We start from the raw sequence: 22,290 nt of genomic DNA, 5'->3' as shown, positions 1-22,290 counted from the left end.
ATTAATTGGTATCTAAAAATAATTTTATGATTACTATAGAACTTTTGTAGATAAATCTCTATGCTCTCGTCTTGTTTACAATGTGCTGTTTACCTATTATTATCAATTTTAACATATGGCAATACTGACTGACAGCTGACGTTTTTTCGGCATTTTTATTTTTCCGGAATCCATCATATGACGTATGACGCATCGCCCCGGTTTATCATCAAATTCTACTTGATTTCATCAGTCAGGCTGTCGGTGTAGTTTTATAACGCTATTTCAGCGGCGTAAAAGTTAAAACGTTAACAAAACATTGTTTACGTGTAATACTTGTTCATTTTGAGTGATTCTCCAAATATATTGCAAATATGGCGACGCCAATTTATAACCCGGTAAGTTAATCGTTAATTTATGTATTTAGCATCAGTGAAACGAGGAAAAACGGTGTCGTGCAATTGCTTTCGACTCCACCAAGGACATATAACACAATATGTACCGCGGAATGACAATATTTGCTGAGTAAATAATGTTTAAAGTTGAATTGTTTTCTTACAAAACCTTGTATGGCAGGCTCTAATACGCCCAACGTAACGCCGAGACACAGTTTTATTGCGACGAGCGTCACGATTTTAACGTAATTTTCACGTTTTTCCTTGTTTTACGTCATTATGTGAATTCTTTTTAGCTTTCCTTGCAGTGTAGCCACCTCAGAGGTATTTCCCCAAGTTTACGTTTTCCTTCTCCCTAAATTGAAGAAAATAAAATTAGAGAATTTTATTTAGAAACAAAATTTGTTTATTAAAAACAAATGTTATATTTGAACAATAGTTATGTAAGGTTTTTGTTAGGTAAACCTACCTGGGTTCTGCCACAAATGTATTGGTACTTCTTAGGATTAACACTCAATATTAAAAATCAATCTATTAAATATTTTCCTATTAAAGATTGAAGTTGACAATTTTTAATGGAAATAACAAATGTCAGTTTGCAGGTAAAATGAGGGATAGATTGAATATTAATAATGTGTATGTGTAAGTTGGAAAAGTATGTCTCCCTTACACTCTTCAAACCAGAACACAGCAGTGCTTAACACTGCTGTTATAACAGAAATAGGTTTGGTGGAGGAGTCTCTGTAGTCAAACTACTAACTACCTAAAATCTAGTTAGACTATTAAAAGTTACATAGAACTCATAGGCAGTACTTTTTAGGGTCCCATACCCAAAGGGTAAAAGTGGAACCCTATTACTAAGCCTCTGCTGTCTGTTCATCTGTCACAGGGCTCTATCTCTTAGTAATAGATAGACATTTGAAATTTTTACAGAGAATATATAAGAGTAGCTGCTATAACAAAAAATACTTAAAATAAAAAAAGGTGAACATAAAAAGGGTCCCCATACAACAAACTGGTATTTTTCAATATTTTTCAAACTAATTGATTAACTGTTATAGGTAGACAGTCAAATTTTCACTATGTATGTACTTCAAAGGCTGTTATAATAACAAATACTAGAAATTGAAAAAAAATTTTTTGGTGGTACAAAACCCTAGTGGTACAGTGAGGGTTCGACTTGCACTTGGCCAATTATTCTGAATGTTTTCCATCAGCTTTAAAGCGAGTGATAATTAATTTGTAATCCTTATATGTAATCCTACTATGTAAATAACATAAATATATGCAATCTTGTGAATTGTACATAACCTTCTACTTTACCTATATGGTATCTATGTGAAGTAGTTTTATCCTAAATTTATAATATGGTATCAATTTATTTGGTTAAATGGTGACCCAGCAAGCATTGTATTGCCATATAAATAAAAAATGTTAAGGGTGAACAACCCTTATCACGTAGGGGTATGAAAATAGATAGTAGCCAATTCTCAGACCTACTGAATATGCATATAAAATTTGGTGAAAATCGGTAATGCCATTTCAGAGGAGTACGGTAACTACCATTGTGACACAAGAATTTTATAGATAAAAGATTTTCCTATTATGCACGCTATATGCATGCCTACATATGGATTAATCAATTTGCATGAATTAATGAATTAATCAATTCTAGCATGCGGGTAGGACATGCATACCTAGACCCGCGTGACAAAAAAAAGGTCCTACCTCCAAATTTATTAAAAACAACCATATTTTTAATATGTTAGTTGGCAATCTGATAATATTTGTAACTATAGTTTTTCAATTATTTTCCAGGTTATCCCATGCGTGCACCCAATCCCCGGGGGCATGTACCCCGGCCGCATGATCCGCTTCCAGGGATCCATTCCACCTGGCGCTCAGAGGTAAGATTTATAGGCAATCTAAATGCTATTCTCACACTGATCTCACCCTTTTATATAATATAGGAGTAGCAGATGAGCATGCAGTCCACCCAATGGTAAGTTGCTACTGCCGCCCATGGACATCTGTAATCCACCCCTGATAGGCTTAGTTTCCTATATTATGTCTACCACATATATGCCACTACCCTTAAGGATTAAACTGGAGCGCCTCAAAATAGTATGTCTCCCATACCACACCCTTCAAACTAGGGCACAGCAGCGCTTAACACTGCTGTTATTAGGCAAAATAGGTGTGGCGGTGGTGCCGCCGGAGTATAACCACAAACGGTTGTACCACCTTCATATTTGACGGACATATCAAATTAATTAATGAAATCATCAAGTTAGTTGATGATTTCATTAATTAATGTATCAGTTGAGTCATGTAAGTATATATGTAATGTTATTACAATATGTGTGTGTGTGTGTGTGCGTATGTGTGTATGTGTGTGTGTGTGCGTATGTGTATGTTTGTATGTGTGTCATTAACGAAATAATCATATTTTTTACAGATTCGCGATAAACCTCCAATGCGGTCCGAACACGGACCCACGCGACGACATCGCTCTCCACTTGAACTTCCGCTTCGTGGAGATGTGCGTGGTGAGGAACCACCTCACCGCGATGAGCTGGGGGGTCGAGGAGACTAGCGGTGGCATGCCCCTGGCGAGGGGGGAGGCCTTCGAGGCCTTGGTGCTGTGCGAGCCGCAGTCTATTAAGGTATGTGTGGAGGTTTTTTTATTTATTTTATAGTATAAGAGTAGCAGACGAGCATGCAGTCCACCTGATGGTAAGTGGCTACTGCCGCCCATGGACATCTGTAATCAACCCCAGATAGGATTAAGTATTCCTACCTGAGGTCGGCCACAGATGCGCCCCTACCCCTGAGGACTAAGCTGGAACGCCTCGGAAAAGTCTGTCTCCGTTACCACACCCTTCAAACGGGAACACAGCAGCGCCTAACACTGCTGTTGTTAGGTAGAAATAGGTGTGGCGGTGGTGCCGCCGGAGTCGAACCACAAAGGGTTCTACCACCTTTACAAACCCTTAAACCCTTTGTGGTTGAAAGGTACCGCCGTCATACATATTGAAGGTGGTTAGACCCTTTAGAGGGTCAACTCTGGAGGCATCACCGTCACATTTATTTCTTTGCATATGTGTGGTTACTTCTGGCATCTATTTCGTTGCGTATGCTTTAACATCACGGTTAAATATGTCTCCCATACCACAACTTTTGAACCAGAACATAGCGGCACTTAACATTGCTGTTGTTAGGCAGGGATAGGTGTGGCAGTGGTGACTCCGGAATAGAAACACGAGTGGTTCTACCACCGTCGAAATTTAAGTGGAAATAAATTTGTCAGAAATTAGCTTTCACCGTCTATTAGTACCACCTGGTATAACTTCCCTAGTAATGACTCAAAGTTTTTTTTTAGTATATTTCCCTTATCATAACCAGAACCTGAAACTTAAGGCAGCGCTTAACACTGGAGGTATTAAGTAAGTACTGGTGGTGGCCCGAGTCGAACCAGAAAGGATTTTCATCATCCATTACTGTCCCACTGCTGGGCACGGGTCTCCTCTCAGAATGAGAAGGATTAGGCCAAAGTCCACCGCGCTGGCCAAGTGCGTATTGGCAGACTTCACATACTTTCAGATTTTTTTTTTTTATAAATCTCTTTTCCTTTTTTCCTTCACCGTTTAAGCAAGTGATAATTAATTTCTAATACGCACATAAATTTGAAAATCATAGGTGCGTGCCTGGGATTTGAACCTCAGACCCCTCGATCGAGAGGCCGCGTTTCTTAACCACTAGGCTATCACTGCTTTGTAAAAAGGTGCTGAAAGGATTTTACCACCTACAAAGTTCCGTGTTCCCCCCGCCAGGTGGCGCTCAACGGCGCCCACTTCTGCGAGTTCCCGCACCGGCTGCCCCACCAGCGCATCTCGCACTTCACCGTCGACGGTGACGTCATGCTGCAGTTCGTCGGCTTCGAGGGCGCCCAGCCTCCGCCCTCGCAGATGTACATGGTGAGTACACACACACGGTGACAGACATACGTACGCACACACTCAAACACACAAACAGACACGCGCGCATGCTCACGGAGATTGGGAGAGATAGACAGACAGACAGGCCGAACCGCACACACAAACTCACGTGCACTTCTACACAATACGCGCATTCAAACGCGAATGAACTTCCTCCTGAGGTATTCCCTCAGGACTATGACATGGGGCTCTTCAAGAGGGGTGTAAAAAGAGCTCTCCTTCAAAGCCGGCGATGCATTGGCGACTCCTCTGGTGTTGCAAATGTCCATAGGCGACGGTGACTGCTTTCCATCAGGCAGCCCGTCTGCCTTATCGTTAGGTTACATATAAAAAAAAAAAAAAAGTCATATTAGACAAGCAAAAAATTTGTAAAATTAATAATCATGAATTTTACCACCAGATGAACAGTGCTTTCTAGTTTAAAACCTATTACTAATAATAATTAGTCTTAACTGTCAATCTTAACCAAATTTTGCCTTGGTTGGAGAAACTTGGTTAAGAATTAAGCAAACGATATGGACAATAACATTGCAATACCATTATCATATCGTTTTCATATCATGTATATCATTTTTTTCCAAGTTCAAAGTTTGAATCAAATTATGAACTTTGGTAGTTAAGAATTGGTTAAAATTGAGCAATATTAATCTACGTAAATAAATTGAAAAATAGACTAATTATCGATTGTGTAAAACCTGATTGGATAATAAATAATATCATTAGTCCACTGTATACTCGCTTTCAGTGTTATACCACGAGGTCGTACGTGGTCTATGTAGACCCGTGTCCAGCGGTGAGGCAGTAAAGGGTTGATAATGATGATAATAAAGTGTTGATGATGATGATACTAAAGGGTCGATAATGATGATAATAAAGAGTTGATGATGATGATTTTTTTTCTATTCCAGTCGGAGCCCCCAGCGTACGGTGCATACGGCGCCCCGCCGGCGTACGGAGCCCCCGGCTATGGCGCTCCACAAGGTAAGCCATACCATTATTAAAAATATAATTAATAAATTAAATAATAATGCTATTATTACGGAAGATAATTAATGAGTATAAAACATTCAGTCGGGTTGTTTAATTGTAGAACGTTTAAAATAATGTTTTCTTTAAATTGTAAATATTGGGCAGTGTTATCTTAAAGTGCAACTATTTGAATGCTTGTTTATTCTGCAAAATATATTATAATGTTTGATTGATTGATTGACAGAATGGTTGGTCAATTGATTGATTGGTTAGATTATTAATTTATGAAAATAATTCATTCATTGGTTAGATTATTAATTGAGTAATTGATAAAAATAATTGATTCATTGGTTAAATTATTGATTGACTGGTTGATAAAAATATTTAATTGGTTGGATTATTGATTGATTGACAAAAACATTAATTCGTTGACTAAACTTTGTTTAATTCATTGATTGATTGTCTGGTAATTTGAAAGGTCAATTGATCGATTGGTCAATCAATTCGTTATGTCCAGATGTTGGACTGTAATGGAGGACATTGCCCATGGTCTGTTATGGCCACGACATCAGATGGTTGCACAAAATAAATAATAATAGTAATATGAGTTAATTTTGTAAACATATTCGCACACTTATAATTTAATTTTTTTATTTTTATTTATTAATATATTTTTGGTTTTGGGCCATTCTACAGTGACATTTTAGATTTTATTTTAAGAATTAATTGCGGTAAACTGCTTGACTTAAAAAAATAATAATGGGACTTAACATTATATTAACGAACTAACATAATTTTTATAACTGATGCTTTTTCGTAACATGTAAATTAACATAGGCGTTATTTGAGCTTATATTATATTTTTGAAAGCGTGGGTTTAAATAGTTAGATATAAAAATATTGAATTGACACCTGTTAAGGTGTAATGGTGTAAAGGTAATTTGATTACAAACTCATTCAGTCAGTACTCATTGTTGTCAATGTTTTGAGCTATAGTCGTCACAATGTGGTTCGACTCCGGCGGCACCACCGCCACACCTATTTCTGCCTAATAACATCAGTGTTAAGCGCTGCTGTGTTCCGGTTTAAAGGGTGTGGTAAGGGAGACATACTTTTCCGAGGCGTTCCAGCTTAGTCCTCAGGGGTAGCAGCGCATCTGTGGCCGACCTCAGGTAGGTATATCTAATCCTATCTGGGGTTGATTACAGATGTCCATGGGCGGCAGTAGCCACTTACCATCAGGTGGACTGCATGCTCGTCTGCTACTCCTATATTATAAAAAAAATATGTAATAGGCCCACATCCCAATGTCATTAATGTCTTAAACTAACTTTTTGTAGGGAAATTACGACCACGAGACGTTTAGAGCTTGCAGCTTCAAAGCATTCGGAAGAAACCGTAATCGATTAACTTTCAAATAATCGAAACTTAGAATTACCAATAACTAATTATTTATCCCTTTTTCATTATAACAACAATAAAATAATCAAAACATTGTGTCTTAGTGAATGATAAAACGAAAAAAAAATACAGTTTACGACCGATGCTATATTTAATCTTCTAAAAAGGATTCATTTTTTAAATTACACTAGAATTTACTTTCTTTTCTCCTTTTTATTGAATATTTAGATGATTTAGAAACATATAGAATAAATATTCTGTTTACAAAATATTAAGTAATATAATACAGTACGATGAGTGGTTGTAATCGATTTGTCGTAAAAATTGGTTTCTTTGGTTATCGATTTGTATGTCACATGCTTAGAGCCTAGCGATGGTATGTGTCAAATTTTAAATTGTGACGACTATAGCTCATTTAATTTTGTTAACTAGTTGAGCTAACTCACTCAATTTTGATAACGAGTTGAGCGAACTCGCTCAATTTCATAAATGAGATTAGTGCTTTTAGTCAACTTCTTCAACTCTTCAGCTCACTCAACTTTGACAATTAGTTGAGTTAGCTCACTCAATATTGTCGAGAAAATGAGCTCATTCAATTAATTCTGTCAACAATATTAACGAGGTTACTCAATTTTGCCAAAATTGTCGTACCTACTCATTCCAAAACGGCGTTTTCTGTTAGTAAATGAATTTTGTCAATAAAATGAGCGAACTCGCTTCATTTTGTCAACGCCAATTAATTTTGTCAATGAGAAGGGTTAGAGCATACTGAATTCAAACCTTTGAGGGCGTTTTTAGTGTCATTCGGCAAACCTATACACTGTAAAGTCTTATGTGTGCTAGACCCGTGACTCTAGATAAAAAATACTCAGATTTTCCTCTTGAGCACACGTCAATATCTAACGATTTAAATCTATGCTTTCATGTAACATGATTTCGGATGCATGGTATGGTTTTAAGTGCACGGCAGTGCGCGGGCCAAGTTTGGTATAACATATTCTTCGAAATTAAGTAAATAAATATACACACGTATTTAAAGGTTGTAGAAACCTTTATGGTTCGTTTCGGGTTCACCAGAATCTCCATCATTTCCATCGCCATACTTATTTCTACGCAAAATAACATCCAAGTGCTGCTGTGTTCGTGTTGGAAGGGTGTGGTAAGAGTGATTAGTCTTTAGGGATAGCAACGCATCTGTGGTCGACCTCAGATAGGAAACCAATCCTATCTGGGGTTGATTACAGCTGTCCGTACAGCAGTGACTTACCGTCAGGTGGACTGCATGCTCGTCTGCTAGTTTTATATAAAGAAAATGCGATTTTATATAAAGAAAAAAACGCCCGGTTTTAATAATAAAATCTAAATATGTTTTTTAGGCGATTCTCATATTTTAACCGTGAGTGATTTGAATGAAGTTTAAAATTTAAGGTAAGTAAATATATAGTGTGTTAAAAAAAAAATCTTTGGTTTATTTTGTAGATTTTTTCTAAATATTTTATTTTATATTTACTTTACTAGAAATTCAAAGAACTATTTCCGTCTCTCTCGCTCTGTTTGAAACATACGCTTTAAAAATGTTTATAGCTTTGTGCGTTTTTTATTTCTTTCTTTATGAATTTTCTATTTCCATAACTTGATCTTTGTTTTAAATAAATGATTCTTTCTTATAACAATACTAACAAATTTAATCGGGTTTGCTGAATATATATTGTATTTTTTAAGTAATTAGTTCGGTTTTTGTGTCTTATCTTTAAGAAATCGTTAATCGAATGTTTCTAAAATTTTTAAAGAAAAATAATAAACGATAAAAATGTTTCAAATAAAAGTAAATAATGTATATCTTGTAGCTTATTAAAACCTAAAAACGTTTTTTATAAATTTTCCAAACATAGTATGAAAAATGCTAGAAAATTAAAATGATTAAATTTAATTGAATTAATTCAGATTAATCAAATATTGCTAATTGATTTAAGTTTATGATATACAGTGTCTCTGGTGAAAATAGAGACACTGAAACTAAAAATTCCTGATATATTGACCGGGAATTTAACTGTTTTTAGGTATTTTAAGTATTTGTACTATTTTGGCTTGGTATTTTAAATGACATTTTTATTAAATGGTGTGGGTAGTTGGTGTTGGTTATGTAATTGCTACTATATTTTTGTTGGATTTTTTTTGTAAATTTAACGGTGAGGTACACGGTATATAATTGTTATATTTTTTATAATTTGGTATTTTGTAAAAAAATATTTTTTATTTTTTAGTTGTTACTTGGTATAGTTGCTACTTTTTTTAGTTATCGTAAACATCATGTTATTTTTTTTTTATTTATTTCGCAGGCTTCTACTGAAGGCTTCTATATATTAGCGGCTGATGCAGCTACCCAACTAGTAGGTATTATTTATTTATATTTTGCAAAAAATACTTGGTAGATTGAGACTAATTCTTAACTAAGTATGTTAAACTATGAATATTATTAAATAATAAAAATAAATAATTGTTATCCTGTCTACTCGCGTGAAAAATAATTGGCAGCCGATTGGCTGAGTCCACCATATTTCACCTTATTGCTCTAAAATTGACAGGGATTGAGCGGGCTATCGTCCATATTACTCTAGACTTGGCAAAGGCAAAATAGGACCTTTGTTCATAACAGTCAACACTTGGTAAAGACCGAGTGGGCTAAGGTCCGTATCGGTCTAGATTTAACAAGGAGTATACCCGATTTTGATATCAAAATATCGATTCTTGGCTTGTTCCCATTATTACACTATTTTTATTTAAAATTGGTCAAAATATTGTGGCATTGTTGATAAATTTATGTTCTGATTATCTTATATAAAATTCTCGTGTCACAATGTTAGTTACCGTACTCTTCCGAAACGGCTTTACCGATTTTCACCAAATTTTATATGCATATTCAGTAGGTCTGAGAATCGGCTACTATCTATTTTTCATAGACCTAAGTGATAAGGGTTGTTCATCCTTAACATTTTTTTATTTATATGGCAACACAACGTTTGCCGGGTCAGCTAGTGTTCTATAAATGTTTATAACAAATTACATAAAGTAGATTTTATATTTTTATCGATTTTATAATGTTGCTTTATCTAAGATATAAACTTATAGATTTTGATATATTTTTTTTATTTCAGGTGCCTTGTGAACTACCAGCACGTAGATCGAAAATGCATTTGAATGGATAATGAATTATTATTGTATTATTGTTATTATTATTAGATAAAGTTAAATGAAATATAGTCCTTATAAATATCTCATGGAGGTTCAAATTTTATTGTTGTGTACTGAAGGAAGTTTTTGCTTGAAAAATGGATGGACGTCGGGTCTAAAACAGTCTGAATTAAAAGTACTAAAATACGGTAGAATTGCTACAATGTAACACAAGGTGTCATTTGTAACGTTTCGTGTGACAAAATTACAAAAATGTAATAAGTTACTTTCATTTATCAAAAATAATAAAATTAAAATAAATGTTACGTTGTTGGTGCAATGGAAAAATAAAAAAAAAGTTTCATAATTGTAACATGTTATAAATTGAGTTTATAATAAAATGTTTCAAATAATAGCTTGCGATAAATGTATGTTATTGTGACAATGGAAAAATTAAAAAAATATGTTACATAATTGTAACATGTAACATTGTTATAAATTGAGTTTATAATAACAGGTTTTAACGAATGCCTTGTTACTTATGACATGTCTAACAAAGTTGTCAACGGTTGCGTTCCTAAGCACATGTTTTAACATGTTTTTTTAGTTTTTTTTTATGACAAGTTTCAACGAATGTCTTGTTGGTTATAAAATGTCTAACAAAGTTGCCAACGGTTGCGTTCCTAAGCACATGTTTTAACATATTTTCTTTAGACATTTTTCTTATAATAGCAAGTTCAACAAATGTCTTGTTGAACTTGTTTGAACAAATGACACGTTCAGCCTAGTTGTCTAACGGTTCACATGTTCCTAAGCACATGTTTTCTTTGGACATTTTTCTTATAATAACAAGTTTCAACGAATGCCTTGTTTGTTATGACATGTTCAACCAAGTTGTCTAACGGTTCACATGTTCGTAAGCACATGTTTTCTTTAAACATTTTTCTTATAATAACAAGTTTCAACGAATGCCTTGTTGGTTATGACATGTTCAACCAAGTTGTCTAACGGTTCACATGTTCCTAAGCACATGTTTTTAGCCATTTTTCGTTTATTTAGTATCAGACCCGACGTCCAGATGTTACTAGATAATAAAACTTCGTAGTTCGACTACAACGGTATCAACGCTATTGTTTCTGTCATATAGCAGTGTAACTTCGGTCTTGCAGTTCAGTTTATTATCAAAAAAAATATTTCGAAATTTATTTGGCACAATATTTTTAATTGAATATTTTTTTCTTTTTTTCTTTACGAGTAGGTGTATATTATAAAAGATGTTGCTGGCCACATACCGTTTTTTTTAGAGGATTTAATTTTTTTGATTGTTTTATTTGTTTTAATATAAAAAATGTCGCAGGCCAGATATAGTTTTTGTTCTGTTAAGAACTTTTTAATTTTTTGATTATTATTATTTTTTATTTGAAAGCTTATGTAATCTCATGGTATTCTTATAAAATGATGATTATGAAGATCTGATTTGGACACAAAATCTTTCATAATAAAAAAGCTAATTCCCTGCATTATGTAACTGTAGTAAAAAAAAGTCTGTCTGTCTGTCGTTTTCGAGTAATCTGAAGCCCTTGGACCATTTTGGACAGCATTTTTACTAGCTAGCTGATGTTATAAGGAGTAATTGGGCTATTTTTATTTTTCAATCTATGCATAGCGAGCACAATTCATTGATATTACTTTTACACAATAATTTGTATTTTTTCTTTATTGGCGGTGTATTAAAGTATTATTCGATTGTATTTTTAGAAATTTTTGTATTGTTTTAATGAATTCGATTTATGCCTGTATTGTATTATAAATTATCTATTTGTGCACTTTTTTCTTTTGTTTAGTGGTTGTTTTCTTTTAAAATCTTTTCTTTGTAATATACTTTTTTCTTTGGTTATATTTTTTTGGTATGGTATAATTTTTTTGGTATTTTCCAATGTAAAAAATTGTTGGATATTGTTTTTTTACTTTTGTCATGATTGGTTATCATTGGTTAATTTCGGTAACGTTGTTTATGTCGCATCTTGTGCCTATATCGGTTATATTACTTCGTTTCTGTCGCGATCTGTGCCTATATCAGTTACATCATTAAGTCTCTGTCACGTTTTGTGCCTATATCGGTTACATCATTTAGTCTCTGTCACGTTTTGTGCCTATATCGGTTACATCATTTAGTCTCTGTCACGTTTTGTGCCTATATCGGTTACATCATTTAGTCTCTGTCTCGTTTTGTGCCTATATCGGAGACATCATTTAGTCTCTGTCACGTTTTGTGCCTATATTGGTTACATCATTTAGTCTCTGTCGAGTTTTGTGCCTAATATCGGTTACATCATTTAGTCTCTGTCTCGTTTTGTGCCTATATCGGAGACATCATTTAGTCTCTGTCACGTTTTGTGCCTATATTGGTTACATCATTTAGTCTCTGTCGAGTTTTGTGCCTAATATCGGTTACATCATTTAGTCTCTGTCGAGTTTTGTGCCTATATCGGTTACATCTCTGTCTCTGTCGCGTTTTGTGCCTATATCGGTTACATCATTTAGTCTATCGCGTTTTGTGCCTATATCGCTTACATCCTTTATTCTCTGTCACGTTTCTTATATCGGTTATATTCTTTAGTCTCTGTCGCGTTTCGTGTCTATATCGTTTATATAATAAAGTCTTTGTCGAATTTAGTGCCTATCTCGGTTAAATTATTTCGCCCCTGTCGCGTATTTCACCTAAATCAATTACATAATTTAGTCCGTCGCGTTGCCTATATCGGTTATGTAGTTTTGTCATGGTTTGCCTGTATCGATTTTGTACCCTCCGTTGAGCAATATAACTTATATTACGAATTTATGAAACCGTACAATTTGCCTCAATTATAATTTAGTAAGGCTGTTTCTGTAATTCATGTAGGTATGTTGGCATTATCAAACAGGAAATAATTCTATGTTCGGAAAGCCTTTCGCGGTCATAGCCTTGGGGGTTACTACCATCTCTTAAAACAATATTATTTTAATCATACTCTTACTTTTTTTGAGGAAATTTAACTTTTTAAGCCAAAAATGACAATTTCAGTTGGTTTTATGCAATGGATAAGCGAAAAATCAATAAGGGTTTAAGTTTGTTCAACTGTGTATAACGGAATGTTTTACTGTTTTAAGGAGGAAATAAAACTTTCTGAACTATGATGGTTTTTAAAAGATGGTGGTAGGTCTGTTATATTTTGTGGAACGTTTCCATCGCGTATTTAGCCTATATTTTAAATTAATTTTTCGCGCATTTAGCCTATTTGGCAAAATTATTTAAAAATTCATATCCTACTGTATATACTTATTACAGAATGTTTAAAATCTTAAAAAGTATTAATATATTTTGTTCAATAGAATTAAAAGAACTTTTCTGAAATAGTGAAGTATTAATTAAATACCATAATTATTATCACTTTGTTGTGTATTATTCAAAGCAGTCTCGTATTTTAGTTGTAGTAACACGTTTATTGTCTTATTATTGTATTGATGGTTAATAAAATTATTATAAAAAATGTTATTGTTTTTATTTATATGTGTCCTATGGAAATACACCTTGACTTATAAGTCTTTAATTTTATTTGTGGTAACACTGGTATAGTCCGGGCTAAACTGCCAGTCCGCCCTGAAGTTGTTGCGAGCAGGTGTAGTGATACAATTTGCTATGGCGATACGATTCATTTCTATATTCAGAGCGGACTAGAAGTTTTACGCGGACTATAACGCTGCCACACCCATTTATAAGACAACACATTAATTAGCTTAGAAAATACGAAACTTCACATAATTGAGTCAGACTGCATGGCCATTGATTTATGCCGCTCACACATTGGTTATGATTGCACACTCATTGATTAAATTTGTACACTAATTGAGCAAAATTGCACACACATTGATAAAAAAGGCGCACTCACTGTTAAAAATTGCATAGTCATTGATTAATATTGTACACTCATGAATAAAAATTGCACACTTATAATTAATATTCCAATCTTTAGTTTACATTGCATATATTTTTTTTTATTTAGGGCTCTCTCACATTACAAGAAGTAGATACGTCCATGAAGTTGTCTGCGGTTGAAACCGACCGCACGCGGCGATTACAACGCGTATAGACTAGGAGCTCAGAGAAAAAATAGACAACTAAATTATGTTGATGGAGTTATTGAATAAATTAAAAACACTTACAGGATTAATGGAGATGTATTACAAACGTGGAATTCGTACAATACATGACACCTACGTGTGACAGACAGATGATCGGCAAGGTGACATATATTAAAAAGTAAAACAATTTCCATTGAGTGTATCTTTATTTATTTTATCTGTATATCTTAGATATATGTATGGTGGTGTAAGGTGGTAGAACTCTTTGTGGTTCAACTCCGACGGCACCACCGCCACACCTATTTCTGCCTCATAACAGCAGTGTTAAGCGCTGCTGTGTTCCGATTTGAAGGGTGTGGTAAGGGAGACATACTTTTCCGAGGCGTACCAGCTTAGTCCTCAGGAGTAGCGGCACATCTGTGGCCGACCTCAGGTAGGAATATCTAATCCTATCTGGTGTTGATTACAGATGTCCATGGGCGGCATTAGCCACTTACCATCAGGTGGACTGCATGCTCGTCTGCTACTCCTACATTATAAAATAAAAACAAAGAAATATCGGGTGACGGGTCAGACCTCCGTCAATGATATTTTTGACACATTTTTTTTGTTGCAGGTTATGTTGCTGGGACCCCAGGGGTGAGTGAAATCATAACCTAAACTAACTTAAACCTTACCAATCTTACAAGGTACATTTTTAAGACCGTATGTATGTATATCTCATTCTGTGTCATGTAGAGGTGACATTCTTTAAGCAGTTTGTTTCTTGTTTCTTTATTATATTTTTGTGATTTTTTAAAAAGTGAAATCTTCTTCAGGTGCATTGAGCACTTTTTGGGTGAACAAAAATCATGGAACTCGCGTTATTGTCACCGAACGCTTTATGATCAAAGATTAAAGTTTTGAATAATTCAAACTCAAAAATCGAATAGCTGATAGAATTCACAAGTTATTTAGTTTTCACTTTTATCGGCATTCCCCAAACAGCTCTGTTTTTTTTGCATTATATGTCTGAAATAACATTTTTGCAATTTAAGTTCAGTTTATAAATAAGCATAGTTTTTCACCCCCGTTTTCTTATTATATTCTTGAAATAATATTTTTGTAAGTTGAGTTTAATGAGCATACTTTGACTCAGTAGGATTAAATGTATCTTGACCATAATTACACAGCAGGGTTACGAGACGAGCCAGTACGTGGGCCAGGCGCAGCAGCGGCGCGGGCTAGGCACGGGCGCGGCCGTCGGGCTCGGCGTCGGCGCGCTGGCGGCGGGCGGCCTGGCCGGGTACGCGCTGGGCGGCGGCTTCAGCAGCGACAGCCCCACCAGGGAGGAGGTGGGTGCCGCGTGACGTCACACAGGGCGTCGGACACGTGGCGCTGGCCGGGTACGCGCTGGGCGGCGGCTTCAGCAGCGACAGCCCCACCAGGGAGGAGGTGGGTGCCGCGTGACGTCACACAGGGCGTCGGACACGTGGCGCTGGCCGGGTACGCGCTGGGCGGCGGCTTCAGCAGCGACAGCCCCACCAGGGAGGAGGTGGGTGCCGCGTGACGTCACACAGGGCGTCGGACACGTGGCGCTGGCCGGGTACGCGCTGGGCGGCGGCTTCAGCAGCGACAGCCCCACCAGGGAGGAGGTGGGTGCCGCGTGACGTCACACAGGGCGTCGGACACGTGGCGCTGGCCGGGTACGCGCTGGGCGGCGGCTTCAGCAGCGACAGCCCCACCAGGGAGGAGGTGGGTGCCGCGTGACGTCACACAGGGCGTCGGACACGTGGCGCTGGCCGGGTACGCGCTGGGCGGCGGCTTCAGCAGCGACAGCCCCACCAGGGAGGAGGTGGGTGCCGCGTGACGTCACACAGGGCGTCGGACACGTGGCGCTGGCCGGGTACGCGCTGGGCGGCGGCTTCAGCAGCGACAGCCCCACCAGGGAGGAGGTGGGTGCCGCGTGACGTCACACAGGGCGTCGGACACGTGGCGCTGGCCGGGTACGCGCTGGGCGGCGGCTTCAGCAGCGACAGCCCCACCAGGGAGGAGGTGGGTGCCGCGTGACGTCACACAGGGCGTCGGACACGTGGCGCTGGCCGGGTACGCGCTGGGCGGCGGCTTCAGCAGCGACAGCCCCACCAGGGAGGAGGTGGGTGCCGCGTGACGTCACACAGGGCGTCGGACACGTGGCGCTGGCCGGGTACGCGCTGGGCGGCGGCTTCAGCAGCGACAGCCCCACCAGGGAGGAGGTGGGTGCCGCGTGACGTCACACAGGGCGTCGGACACGTGGCGCTGGCCGGGTACGCGCTGGGCGGCGGCTTCAGCAGCGACAGCCCCACCAGGGAGGAGGTGGGTGCCGCGTGACGTCACACAGGGCGTCGGACACGTGGCGCTGGCCGGGTACGCGCTGGGCGGCGGCTTCAGCAGCGACAGCCCCACCAGGGAGGAGGTGGGTGCCGCGTGACGTCACACAGGGCGTCGGACACGTGGCGCTGGCCGGGTACGCGCTGGGCGGCGGCTTCAGCAGCGACAGCCCCACCAGGGAGGAGGTGGGTGCCGCGTGACGTCACACAGGGCGTCGGACACGTGGCGCTGGCCGGGTACGCGCTGGGCGGCGGCTTCAGCAGCGACAGCCCCACCAGGGAGGAGGTGGGTGCCGCGTGACGTCACACAGGGCGTCGGACACGTGGCGCTGGCCGGGTACGCGCTGGGCGGCGGCTTCAGCAGCGACAGCCCCACCAGGGAGGAGGTGGGTGCCGCGTGACGTCACACAGGGCGTCGGACACGTGGCGCTGGCCGGGTACGCGCTGGGCGGCGGCTTCAGCAGCGACAGCCCCACCAGGGAGGAGGTGGGTGCCGCGTGACGTCACACAGGGCGTCGGACACGTGGCGCTGGCCGGGTACGCGCTGGGCGGCGGCTTCAGCAGCGACAGCCCCACCAGGGAGGAGGTGGGTGCCGCGTGACGTCACACAGGGCGTCGGACACGTGGCGCTGGCCGGGTACGCGCTGGGCGGCGGCTTCAGCAGCGACAGCCCCACCAGGGAGGAGGTGGGTGCCGCGTGACGTCACACAGGGCGTCGGACACGTGGCGCTGGCCGGGTACGCGCTGGGCGGCGGCTTCAGCAGCGACAGCCCCACCAGGGAGGAGGTGGGTGCCGCGTGACGTCACACAGGGCGTCGGACACGTGGCGCTGGCCGGGTACGCGCTGGGCGGCGGCTTCAGCAGCGACAGCCCCACCAGGGAGGAGGTGGGTGCCGCGTGACGTCACACAGGGCGTCGGACACGTGGCGCTGGCCGGGTACGCGCTGGGCGGCGGCTTCAGCAGCGACAGCCCCACCAGGGAGGAGGTGGGTGCCGCGTGACGTCACACAGGGCGTCGGACACGTGGCGCTGGCCGGGTACGCGCTGGGCGGCGGCTTCAGCAGCGACAGCCCCACCAGGGAGGAGGTGGGTGCCGCGTGACGTCACACAGGGCGTCGGACACGTGGCGCTGGCCGGGTACGCGCTGGGCGGCGGCTTCAGCAGCGACAGCCCCACCAGGGAGGAGGTGGGTGCCGCGTGACGTCACACAGGGCGTCGGACACGTGGCGCTGGCCGGGTACGCGCTGGGCGGCGGCTTCAGCAGCGACAGCCCCACCAGGGAGGAGGTGGGTGCCGCGTGACGTCACACAGGGCGTCGGACACGTGGCGCTGGCCGGGTACGCGCTGGGCGGCGGCTTCAGCAGCGACAGCCCCACCAGGGAGGAGGTGGGTGCCGCGTGACGTCACACAGGGCGTCGGACACGTGGCGCTGGCCGGGTACGCGCTGGGCGGCGGCTTCAGCAGCGACAGCCCCACCAGGGAGGAGGTGGGTGCCGCGTGACGTCACACAGGGCGTCGGACACGTGGCGCTGGCCGGGTACGCGCTGGGCGGCGGCTTCAGCAGCGACAGCCCCACCAGGGAGGAGGTGGGTGCCGCGTGACGTCACACAGGGCGTGGACCAGGTGCAACAGCGACGCGAGCGTGGGTTTATTGAGTGTCTAGGGTAGGTGGGGGGTTCACTCCAGGGGCCAGATGATTTACATGACTGGAAGAGGGGGAGAGATGACGTCACACGTTTTGAGGGAAAAAGGTATTTAACGTGCAGTGTCTAAGGTATATGAGGGGTTCGCTTAGAGGACTAGGTGGGGAGGTTGACAAAGTGGGAGAGGAGGAAGAGGGGGAAAGATGACGTCATGCGGAAAAAGTTGCTTTGCGTCCTGACTAAAGAGAAGGAAAGGATAAAGGAAACGTGTCACAACGTTCAACTAAAGGTAGAGGTGAGTATAGTTCTAGGATTTCTCAATAAATTTCGTCTGAAGTTCCCAAACCTTTGGGGAATGTTTGACATTGAATGACCTCTGTCATTAAAGCAGGTGGCAGGTCTTAGGATATATCCTTAAATGTAACGCAGAAGTTTATACCGAATTCGATGATAATTTTATTATTAGGTACATATAAAAATAATGATTTTATTCCGACAGGTTCGTAATTAACGATTATGATAATATTTATAACGAAATTGATGATGATTATGAATGAATAATGATAATTATGTTTATTATGATTATGTGTATAACGAAATTGATGATGATAATTATTAATCAATAATGATAATGATGTTTATCAAACAGGTGCAAGTGACCGATTTCTCGGAGAGCGCCGATTTCGGCGGTGATGACTGGATGGATTGAAGCACCACGTAAAGACATAAAGTAGACCATCTTACTTATATATAAGTCATGTTTGTTGATTGGGATATTTGGAAGGATTAGAACGGAGTTAAGATTACATACAAGATAGGTAATCTATAAAAATATAAAATTTAAAAAAATATTTTGATGGGAAAAGTATAAAAAACCACACAGAAATATGTAAGTAGAAAATTCGAGGCACCTTATAAAAGCTAATTATCATCACTTGCTTCAACGGTAATGGAAAACATCATGAGGAAACCTTCATGCTTGAGAATTCTGTAACAGTTCGCTAAGGTGTGTGAACTCTACCACTCTGAAAGAAGATTCGTGCCCAGCAGTGGGACGGTAAAGGGTCGATAAGGATGGTGACACGCAAAAATCTCTATCAACGAACATGACTATCAAAATTCATAATATGTGTCGGCTACCTTAACTTGGCAATTACACGCTGTATAATGTCTAAAGCAGTATGACGTCACTGTAACGTTACAGTGACGTCATATTGCTTAGTATTATGATACTGTCTCATTCACACGCGAACACGGTTACGAGTGTGACAGAGACAACCGTATTCTATATTACATAACATTTACACTATAGTCTGATTCTTAATTAGGTGTCCAAAATGTAAACAAAGGTGTTGACCTGTCAAGAAAATACGTTTCATATGGTAGTTTCTCATTTTTGACAATATAAATTAATACAACAATAATAAAATAATAATCTAAATAAATTAAAATCAATTCACATTTTCCAATATTTATATTAACTCAATTTCATTTCATACAGTAATAATAATAAAAACAAGATTTATGGTAGAAAATCAAATTATGATAATGGTAACACAATCGGGAGCCAAAACATTTTTTGTGTCGCCATTTTTAAGTTTCGTAGTTGATATTATTCATTTTCGTGATCGTGTTTGAACTAAAATGTTTTGTAGTTTTCATAGCGATTTTTTTTAAATTGTGTGCAGTTATTAAGTTTTAATTTGTTGTTGAGTTTGTGGAAGTTTTCATTTCTTGTTAATTTGGTAGGGTTTGCAATTAACCTGTAATCGTATTTTGACAATGACATTTCTTTGTTTACATTTTAGACACCTAATTATGAATCAGACTATATACAATGTACGAGTATATGGACAATATACGATGACATGACATCACGCCTCATAGGTTTCTATCTCTTTCACACGCGCACATGTTTATGGGTGTGACAGAGACATGTAAGGTTTTCACACTACAAATACTGCTGGACAATATAATTATTTATTTATGCCATATATAGGGTGTTGGGATTCAAAATAACATACTTTTATTATTTCTAGCGTTGTAGTTGTTTACAGTTCCAGTAACATGCCAGTTAAGTTAGCCGATTTCAACCAAATTATATAATAATAAGCCTTAATGAGCCTTTATATATAGATAGTTTAGTCGCCTCGAGCATAGCTTTATATACAAACAAAAATAGCTATATATTTAGATATTTATATATATTATATTACCTTTCTTGTCACAAGTATGAAACAATTATCGTTTTGATTGTCTTAATTTAAGCTATACGTTTGATTGTGTAAATTTGAACAGATATTGTATTATGTAAGGGCCTTTTATAAAATTAATATTCGATGTGATCTGATTTCTATATAGACAGTCGCGGCACTAAATAATGCAGTCGCGGCACTAAATAATGCAGTTACGGCACTACGATTAGTAGTGTAGCAGTCAGTGCCTCAATTAACTTACTCGTTGCAGACTTAAACTGATATAGTCGCAACATTAATCGCTGCAGCGGTGACATTTAAGAGTAATCACGGCACTAACTAGTGTAATATCGGCACTAAGCAATGCAATCGCGGCACTAAGCGAATCAGTTGCGATACTAACTGCAGTGGACCCGCGGCAATCCGGCCCCTGTCTAATCCGTCACCCCCTGTAATCCGACATGGTCTATTATTTATCACATATGTATTGAATATTTTTTGTTCTATAGCATTACATAATGACGTTAACTTTATAATAAAACGTAGTTCTCTATTGTTTTATTTACTAAACTTGACAGAAATAATTAAGTATGATTTGTACTTCAGAGTACATAACATAATATGTAGGTATATAAAATATGGAATCTTATCACTGGATCTGTAATTTGTCGGAGTACAAGGTACACTTTCGTAAAAAAAATCGGTCTATACGGGGTTTTAGGCAGAGTACCCTATAATCCGACAAATTCGTCCGACACTGCCCTGCAAAATGATTGTCGGATTACCGCGGGTCTACTGTAGTGCATTTCCGACATTAAGCAATGCAATCACGGAACTAAGCGATGCAATCGTGGCACTGACAGATGGCACAGCACCAATCTGTGCAATCGACAGATGTAGGCGCGGCACCAATCTGTGCAATCGTGGTACTAAACGATCTAATTTCTACTTACCTTTAGATGACTTCGCCTAATAGAGTCCCTTACAATATAATAAAGTTCGAATTTATACATTCTTACTTTAATTTTGATTAAATAAGGTATGTATAGGTAGATTTCTTTAGTAGTGCCATAGACAAAATAAATAATAATAGATGTTCAATATTTCCATAAGAATTAATTGTTCTAAATACCTTATCTGGTTCCAATTGAATCTATTTTGTCCAATTAGTCCCAAAATCAAATTACCTTCATATGGAATATGTACAAAAAATATTTAGGTAGAGAGTACACACAAAAATAAGAAATCTACCTATTAGAATGATTTAGAATACGTTAAGCCATTGATAAATATAAGCAATTTATTAAATTTTAAATAATATTATAATGAATGAAAATATAAAATTTAAAAATATTGTTAGATATTAAAAAAATATAATCACGTTTTGTACACTTCTTCAATAATAAGTTTGTAATCACGTGATGATCACTATATTTAAGATGATGATTGATAATGATAATTAATATCAAGTTATTTATCACGATAATTTAATACTATCATTGATTTGTAAAATGGATGGTGGATCTAAAAATATGAGTACTTAAGATTATAGCTTATGTTACTCCCACAAATTAGACGAATCCAACGACACATCATATGTGAATTCATACCGTCAAGCCGTTTGGGCTGCAGCGTGACAAAGAATGAGACATAACTACGAGTACATATGCTTGAATAACATTACCCTCTGCAATCGGTAAAAAGTGCGATGAAAACATTGTAATTGAAAATTTATAACCAAAAACTGCAGGCCCGATTTTTCAAAGTTATGTGCCTATTAGAATTTATTAAATAATTACTTGCTATAACGGCGAAGGAAAGTGTCATTAGAAATATACACTCATGAGAAATCTTTAAAATCTTTAAGGTTTGTTCAACACCATTGTAGCACTATTCTTTTTTGTAATATTTTGAGCATAGATCCGAAATCCATTTGGTAAATCAATGGCTAAAATCGTATTTAACAATTTACGTAAAGACTTTATAAACTATAACTTTATAAACAAGTCTTCAACCTAAGAATATTTTACTTGAAAAACTTAAATCAATGATAATTTATAATTTTATAT

At 39.1% G+C, this 22,290-nt stretch overlaps 1 protein-coding gene across 1 annotated transcript; it reads left to right on the top strand.

Moving 5' to 3' along the window:
* Positions 1 to 148: 148 nt before the first annotated feature.
* LOC140751226 (galectin-5) lies at positions 149 to 19,332 on the top strand. The gene is made up of 8 exons (XM_073085095.1): positions 149 to 377; positions 2,193 to 2,281; positions 2,833 to 3,040; positions 4,208 to 4,351; positions 5,281 to 5,353; positions 14,652 to 14,674; positions 15,211 to 15,369; positions 18,676 to 19,332. The coding sequence occupies exons 1-8, from the start codon at positions 354 to 356 to the stop codon at positions 18,733 to 18,735; spliced, it is 780 nt and encodes a 259-aa protein (XP_072941196.1). The 5' UTR covers positions 149 to 353; the 3' UTR covers positions 18,736 to 19,332.
* Positions 19,333 to 22,290: the final 2,958 nt, after the last annotated feature.

This window comes from Epargyreus clarus, unplaced genomic scaffold (genome assembly GCF_041222505.1).
Source record: "Epargyreus clarus isolate Ecla_fem2 unplaced genomic scaffold, WU_Ecla_fem_2.2 ptg000022l, whole genome shotgun sequence".
NCBI classification, from domain to species: domain Eukaryota; kingdom Metazoa; phylum Arthropoda; class Insecta; order Lepidoptera; family Hesperiidae; genus Epargyreus; species Epargyreus clarus.
Note: the sequence above shows the minus strand (reverse complement) of the source record. Positions and strands in the feature narration are given on the sequence as shown.